This window comes from Mandrillus leucophaeus, unplaced genomic scaffold, assembly GCF_000951045.1.
Source record: "Mandrillus leucophaeus isolate KB7577 unplaced genomic scaffold, Mleu.le_1.0 Scaffold631, whole genome shotgun sequence".
In the NCBI taxonomy this organism is placed as follows: Eukaryota; Metazoa; Chordata; class Mammalia; order Primates; family Cercopithecidae; genus Mandrillus; species Mandrillus leucophaeus.
Window position 1 is genome coordinate 657756 of NW_012106820.1, and position 7659 is coordinate 665414.

General features: G+C 46.6%; 1 protein-coding gene across 1 annotated transcript in view; it reads right to left on the reverse strand.

Annotated features, from left to right (window-relative positions):
• Window positions 1–4003: 4003 nt before the first annotated feature.
• OTUD7A (OTU deubiquitinase 7A) overlaps window positions 4004–7659 on the reverse strand; it is a 201619-nt gene continuing 197963 nt past the window's right edge. The window contains exons 14-16 of the mRNA XM_012000580.1: window positions 7340–7506; window positions 7132–7223; window positions 4004–4122 (exon numbers count right to left, since the gene is read on the reverse strand). Of these exons, the coding sequence (XP_011855970.1) occupies window positions 4004–4122; window positions 7132–7223; window positions 7340–7506 (378 nt within the window). The remainder of the gene's footprint in view (window positions 4123–7131; window positions 7224–7339; window positions 7507–7659) is intronic.

Here is a 7659-nt window from a genome sequence, read left to right on the forward strand (position 1 = left end):
AAAAAAGAATGAAACTGTGACAACTGGGTTTACATCTCATCTGGGTGGGAAAACACTTAAACAAAACAATACTGGTATGGATGGATGCCTGATATAGTCCTCTTCCTCTTCGCAATAAAGCTTTTCTTAGATGGCATTTTACAAGAACACAGGAGTCAGTGGGCAAATAATTGGACCAAGCAATACTTTACAAACATGTTAATTTTATTGAGTAGGCATCAAAGCTTCTCTCTGTGTCAGGTAATGGAGAAGCCATGTCACACAGATTACAGAGCTATTTTTACTTGAAATAATCTTTCATAAAAGAAAGAAATTAAATACAATTCTTCTATAAAAAGTGCAGTAGTCATTACTGGAAGTTTTCCAAAATGAAAGCAAGATTTACTACATATTGCAAAAATTGGTTTAGTGCTTTAATACTTTACAAAGTAATATCCCAACCACAGAAGACAGCTCTTACAATGGGTTTCTTCTCCAAGAATGGACCGGATTGAAAAGGATATTTGCATTGAATTGGAATTAACACCTGCAGGTAAAAAGGGGTTCTGCACAACTGGGTCAAAGTAATGTGACTGACGACCTGTTTTTGCCTCATTATTTTCCTTTGTCCACAGTAATCAAAAAAAAAAAAAAAAAAGGAGAAATAAAGCAACATATGTCATCCAAAAATCAAAGAAACCAAAAAACAAAAAAGAAAGAGGAACATTCACTGACTTCATTAGGCCAAACGCATGTTTAATGGAACAAAGCAAACACAGGGTGAGGATGGTCCCTTGTTATAATTTACTTCAACAATCCTTAGTTAAAACAAGGCCAAATTCTCAAAGGTGATGGTGAATGGAGTTCAAACTCCGTAGATGAGGCAGTAACGGGTCACTAAGGAGCTTAGTTCCTCTGTGGACCCAGCTGAACCTGCTCCTTGCTCCTAACAGCGCCTTTACTTATAGGACTAAGAGCCCAGCCTTTCCTACCTGTGGGCCCGGGGAAGCGAAGCTCCTACTGAATGGTGACTGGCTCTGTCAGAGGTGGGGCTTGCCTCTGCGTGTACAGGGGCTCGAGGCCACAGCTGATCTCCAAAGCATGCTCATGGTGAGTTTCCTAGTTTGGTCCTAAGTTAGTGGAGACAAGCTGCCCCACTCCCCGCTGCCAAGTCATCATTCCATATCAGGTGTTTGGTTTCCATTCCCGCAAGCGGGAAGAACGTGCGCAAAGAGCTGGACAGCCCATAGGGCCTGGGAGACCTCCATGGACACCTGCCATGGAGAAAGTTTGCATGGGCCAAGGGGGCAGGCTCTTGGGAAGCACACACTCCCCCCCTGAGTGCTGGCAGGAGCAGGCCTCCAGTCTGTTTGGGCAGCAATGAAAGGGACACTGTTTATTTGACAATTCAAGCACAGGAACGCACATGTAGGGGCCCAGTCACTGCTGGCTGGACAGCTGCAGAGGGGACGTTACGATGGAGACCTTATGCCCCCTCCCATGAAGGACCTGAAAATATGGCATCAAGAGAAATGACAGCAAAACCACAGAAGCGGATTAAAGAGAAGGACAAAGCCTTTAACCAGGTCACAGTAGGACAAAAGTCCCATAAGAAGCTTGTAACAGTATTTTGCCAACAACTCTTAGAAGAAAATGCATTTGGCCAAAGGACCTAGAAGTAAACACCAAGGTTAGGTAGTTGTCAAAATCATCTGGCAGGGGCAGGAAGGTCACTGGAGGACCCACACCTCCCTGCTGTGGGTGAGGCCAGCTGCCAGCACTGGGTCCTGGGCCCAAGGCGGTGTGTGTTGCTTGGCTCTGTGCTGTCAAGGCTCTGACCTTCCAGTGCACCTCTACCAGCGGCCAATGGGGATACCCAGGGACCTTGGCTCTCTGGTCCTGCTGCTTCCAAATTTGTCAGTGCAGTTGCCCAGCCCTGTGCTGGTTAATGTTTGTGACAAGCTCCTCTTCCTCTGCAACCTGCTTTGGTCGCTGGAGGATGAGTCCTTCTAATGGTCAGATGGACTTTCCCTGGGCTGGGCCATCTGCTGCCACCCGTGTGGAACTGGGAAGGACTGGGAGACACCTAAAGACTGATGAACAAAGGATTCTCTGGAATGGTCCAGGTCTACAGTGACCTCATGGAGTGACGGGAACCCGCTACTGTGCAACTGACTACTAGAGCTACCCGTCTAAAACTGTCTTCATCCCAGCTGGTTCCAAAATGCTCCCCTGAGAACAACGAGCCTCACATCTGTGCGGGTTAGCGGCAGGGCAGGCGTTCACAGACAGAAGCCACCACTGCTGCCCAGTGTTGCTCAATGCCATATCTAGCCATCTTGTACCCACAGGAGCCAGGTCACTGGGTCAACTAAAGTTCTCACACTAACAGAACCTGGATTTGATGAAAGCTGAAATTGACATTTTCTGGCCTCTTAATAGGTTTCGATTTACTGATTTCATTTCCTTTTTTCAACAAATACTTATCCAGTGCCTAATACGTATCAGGCACTGTTGTAGGCACCAGGATACAGTGATGAGCAAGACACATGAAAGTTCCTGCCCACATGGAGCTTACAGTCTATGGGAGACGGGGAGGTGAGAATCAAATAAATGGATGAATGATTAACATCTGCAGCACTCAGATGGTGAGAAATGCACAAGAAGAAGATGCAGAGAGGTGGGTAGGGAGGGAGAGTGGGGTGTGTTGTTACTTTAAATAAAGAAGTCAGGGAAGGCCTCGTTGAAAGGTGACATTGGAGCAAAGACTGGCAGGTAGTGAGGGGTGAACCATGTGGCTCTCTGGGGAAGAATGTTCCAGGTAGAAGGAATGACATGTGCAAAGGCCCTGAGGCAGGAGGGTGCCTGTGACTAGAAATGGCAGGAAGGCCTACGTCCCAGGGCAGAGCAGCAGGCAGAAGTAGTACTGGGGTGGGAGAGGCCTTTGTAAGGACCTGGCTTTTCCTCTGCCATGGGAGGCTGTTTCTTCATTTAAAGTAGCACTCCAGTGTCTGTAGATAAATTCTAAAACAGCTGGTTTCACTAATTTGTCCTCATTAAATTAATAGGCTGCTTTGGTCTTGAATAGATTTGGCCTATATTTACTCTTAAAACCAAATGGCACTCTTCACCTTACGTTAAACAAATGTGTGTGTGTATACATATATATCCTTGAGATGCTCTTTGGGAGGAACAAAAAGATATAAGCACTGTGCATCATTCTGTATGTACATAATTAGAATTAGTGAGGCCCCCTTTTTTGGCAAGATTAAAATAGCAAAAATGCAAATTTCAACAAACTATTTGGCAAAATAAATAGAAATAGTAGTATTACTAGCATGGTTGGAGATGATGGCTTCAGTGCTGTTCTGCAATGACGTGTGTCTTCCGCTCAGCCTGGTGGGGCCAAGTTCTTCACACTGCGCAGACTGCACATACCTGTTGTTCCCGGGGGTCCCTGCAGGGCATCTCCCTAGCTCTTTTCTGCTGGGGTGCAGTGGGAAGAAGAATAGATCTTTTGGAAAAGAAGGGACCTGCATAACTGCTAACAGGCCAATCTGCACAGTGCCCAGACCTGTCTTTCACGACAGAAGCTTGCAGAGTGGTCCAGCCTGGATGTGCAGCAGGGCCTCCCGGGGTAAGTGTGGGGGGCTCTCCCCATGGCATGTGCTGGCCTCTCTATCATGAACTATCCAGGACCCACTCCTGAGTCAGTGAGGCAGCACTGGCAGAAATACACTCTGGGCCAACAGACCCAGAGCTGTGGAGAGGACACGGGCAGCAGGGTGGAGTTGAATGACACAAGAACAAAGCTGAGTGCTGGTCACTGCCCTGGCCAGCCACACTAAAACCGGCCAGCTAGAGTTTCAAGTCAGGAGCAAATGTGAAGGTGGTGCCTCAGGTCTCCAAAGAGCCATCACTTTAAGCCGTTTTGGAAGGGGATACCTGCTCCCTGACATGCCAGCTACCTCTGGGCCCTTCATATGGTGTGTCTGTCCTCAGCTGGCAGCAGAACCAGACTCAACTAGAGCAGGGGCCGCCTCTGCAGCCCAGTGAGGATGAAGCCAGAGCTGGTAAGGTCTGCTTGACCCCACAGGGCTCGCTCAGTCATGGAAACACATTTCTTCTTGTTTATTACAAGCACTGAAGAAAGATAAAGGACAGAACACTGGGGAAACTTAATTTGTGAAGTCCACACCAAGATGAGGAGAAAAAGAATCTTGTCATAAAGAAAGGAGCCCCAAACATACGGCAGATGCCTCCAGCTTTTACTCCAAGTCTCTTAGTAAATAAAAGACTCACATGGAATGGAACTTACACACACGGATTTGGAAAAGTCTTTGTTTTTTTCTTGCACAAATTTCCCACCATTGATAAGTACAGCCCTTTTATCTTAACTAATGTGAAGTATATTTTGCTAGGTTAAGTTTATTTTTGCAAAGTAGAATAGTATGCAAAATAAGTTGGTGGATATTAAGTGGGGGGAGGTGGGGGTGGGCGATGGACCCATGACCCCTCCTCAGAGACAGGGCGGGCGCTGCATGGAGGATGTCCACACCCTGAGGTGTGCACCTGGGGGACATGGAGAGTCCTTTTATCTTCAGCCACCCAATTCTTGACAGTAAGCTATGAGAATGAGGAAATTAAATCATTTGGAAAAACATTCAATTTGTAAAGTAATAGATTCAAATGCCACTGGGTGGTAAAAGGTAAGAAAAGGTCCACAGTAATTTAGTGAATACAAAGTATTCATTTAAGAGGAAAGGTGCAGTACCAGAATCCATGAACAGAAAAAAGCAAATCAAGCTTTCAATAAAAACAGACATTTATACATTCCCACTTTCAGAAGGTATTCGAACAAGCAGCAAAAAGCGTTTAACCCCCGGAGCCCAGAGTGGAGCTCCTTCCCACCTCCAGTTACCCTTCTAAGGGACAACCCTGTGACAATAAAGGGTGCAAAATATTGCTCTGTGGCATGTTCTGAAAATAATACAAAAATAATTTTTATAGTATAGTTTAAACTTGGCTTGTAAAATTTCAACGTAACACAGCATAAAATCTACAAACAGAATACACTGAAAAACACCTTCCCTTAACAATATATTAAAAAAATCATTTACCCAGGTAACAAATGTGCAGGAAATGTAAATTTCTGAAGTAACCTTCACAGGGGTTTAGAAGTATCTGGGATCCTCTGGAAACCTGCAGTCCCTTGGAGACACCTGTCCTTCCTAGAAAGGGAAGTGTGGCCAGATCAGGAGGGGAAGGCTGCTCTCAGGCAGGGTCAGCGACGACAGCAGGGCCATACACCCCAGGGGGACTCACCTTCTTCCCTTTCTCCCTGCTCCACAAAGGGCCCTCATGCCATGGAATATGAGGGAAGCCCTTGGCCCACATGCAGTCAACACAGTTTTTAATAGTTCCTGGCCAGCCTGATGAAGTTGGTCTCTGGCCAGGGACAAGGTCTAAACAGCTCTTCTCAAGGAGCATGCTGTCGGTGCATGGGGCCTGCACATTTAATATGACTATCGGCTCTCTCCCCCTTTTTTTTTTAAAATACTGTTTAGAGGAAGGATGGATTCAGATCCTATTCCTAAGTCATGTGGACTGAGTGGTAATGTACCAGCCTGGAGCAGGTGTCTACAGACGTCTGGCGCCTCTTTACCACACTGAGAAGCTGGGGCGCGGGATGCAGCCAGTGGTTTTATCTCAGGCTCTTATTTAGGGCACATCTGTCATCAGATGGTGATGGGTGGAGGTAACTTTGAAATGCAAGGGTAGAATAGGTCCTGGTGCTTTGATAATTACGTACTCTGCCTGGTTTGGAAGGTTTTCCTGTATTACAACGGACTGTTTTTATTCTCATTTTTTTTTTTTTTTAATTAAACAAACCAGGCAGATAGCATGAGAAAGAAAAGATCTGAATTTGCATAGCCAGTTTTAGAAACTTCTGGTTGGCTGTTTTTACATTAAGAAATGAGAAAAACAAACAAGAGTTGACTTTATGCCTCCTTGACATCTTGTGCATGCGAGTTTGGTTTCTGAATGGACCACTGAAGCATTTTTAAGGTTGGGTGTCTCCATCTTTTAGGAGTGAGGGGCATGAGGAGTGGCTGGCATCCACACCCGAAGCAACACTTCCTGTGACCCCACAGCTTTGGATGCCAAAGCGGCTGCTCAGCGTGACACGAAGAATCAGTCCAGAAAGCTGCCACAGACCCTCTCCATGAGATTTTTAAAAAACCACTTTTGTTTTCTGAGTAATAAAAGAAACCCCAGTAATATCAGGGACGTGAATGTTAGTACAGTAATTACCAGACATTGAAAATATTGTTCAGCAGGAAAAGTAAAACTTTCAAAAAATTTCTTAAAGATCCTATTTAATAAATAATTTTTGATTTAAGGAACCACTTATGCAAAACTTGAACAAATTACTGAAAACTCCACCTGCTGTGGAATAATTAAAAGCAAAAAGGCATTACTCACAGGAGATAATTGTTTTATTATAATTTTCCAAACAAGTAAAAAAAATCCCCTCCCACTTTTCTGTTTGTTTTTGCTGCTCTTTAGTTAGGGAAAAAAGCATCGTTTCTAGAGGAGAAGCTGGCTCCAGTGAAGAGATGGTCGACCTCCTGCTTTTTCTGAGGATACACTCACAGCAAAACCAGGCGCTTTCTCCTTTCCTAGGAGTATTAGAAGCTATTCTAAGGCTCTCACAGGTTTTATAGTATTCTTTTGTTAGTGAGGATTTTACCCATCTTATCCTCATTTCTTGGAAACAAGCTCGTTCCTTAGTGAGGCAGGTTTAGCTCCTCAGTGTCCCTGGCCAAGAATGGTGTTCTCCGGAGGTAATCTTGGAAGGAAGAGGCTGCATATTGCTGCTCAAAACAGGGTAGCTAAGGACACATTTTTTTTTTTTTTTCCTCAAGAAATGTAGGAGGCACCAAAAAAGAGACCGCACAGGGATCGGGCTGCTCCCTCATTGTGTCACGAGACGGAGGCAGGGTCGTCCTGCCCCATGGAGGGACCACGATCACAGTGAGTCCCTTTACCTGGCTGAACCCAGACAGATGCAGGTGTTGGGGTGGGCTTCCTTCCTGGTTCCCCCAGCTCCTCCCCTTTGGAAAGAGCAGAAACCTAGTGGGGGCTTACACAGTGACCGAAGGGTGATTTCCTCGCTGTCTCCCGGGGCACCGATGGTCATCGCCCAGGGGCCCTCCAGCGACAGTCCACTGTGGAAGTGCCTTCAAAGGAGAAATGTGAGCAGGCTGTCCTATCTTCTCCTCTATGGGCAAATCCAAATTGTGAGATGGGAACCCTGCTTTTTGGACTCTAGGTGTCTTTGGAAAGCTCCTGTCACCTGAGCTGCCCGGCACTGGGAGCCATCGCTGTACCTAACCGCGCCCGCGAGACGGGTGGTCCAGTGCCCTTCCCACGGCCGCCCGCGGCTTGGATGGCAGTGTGTGAATGGTGCTTGAGCCGGGGCTGGGGGAGGAGGTTTGGCTTATGAAATGGAGCTGTGTGTTTCTAAAGGGCCACAGTGACCACCAGGGCGTCAGCTGGCGGCCAGGTACCCGCCTTCTCCTAGGTCCCGGGATGGGAGGCAAGTGGAGCTCGCAGAGGAGCCTCCACCGCAGCCCCGGGTGCGCGTTCACTCTAAGCCCTGGGTACTACCAACCG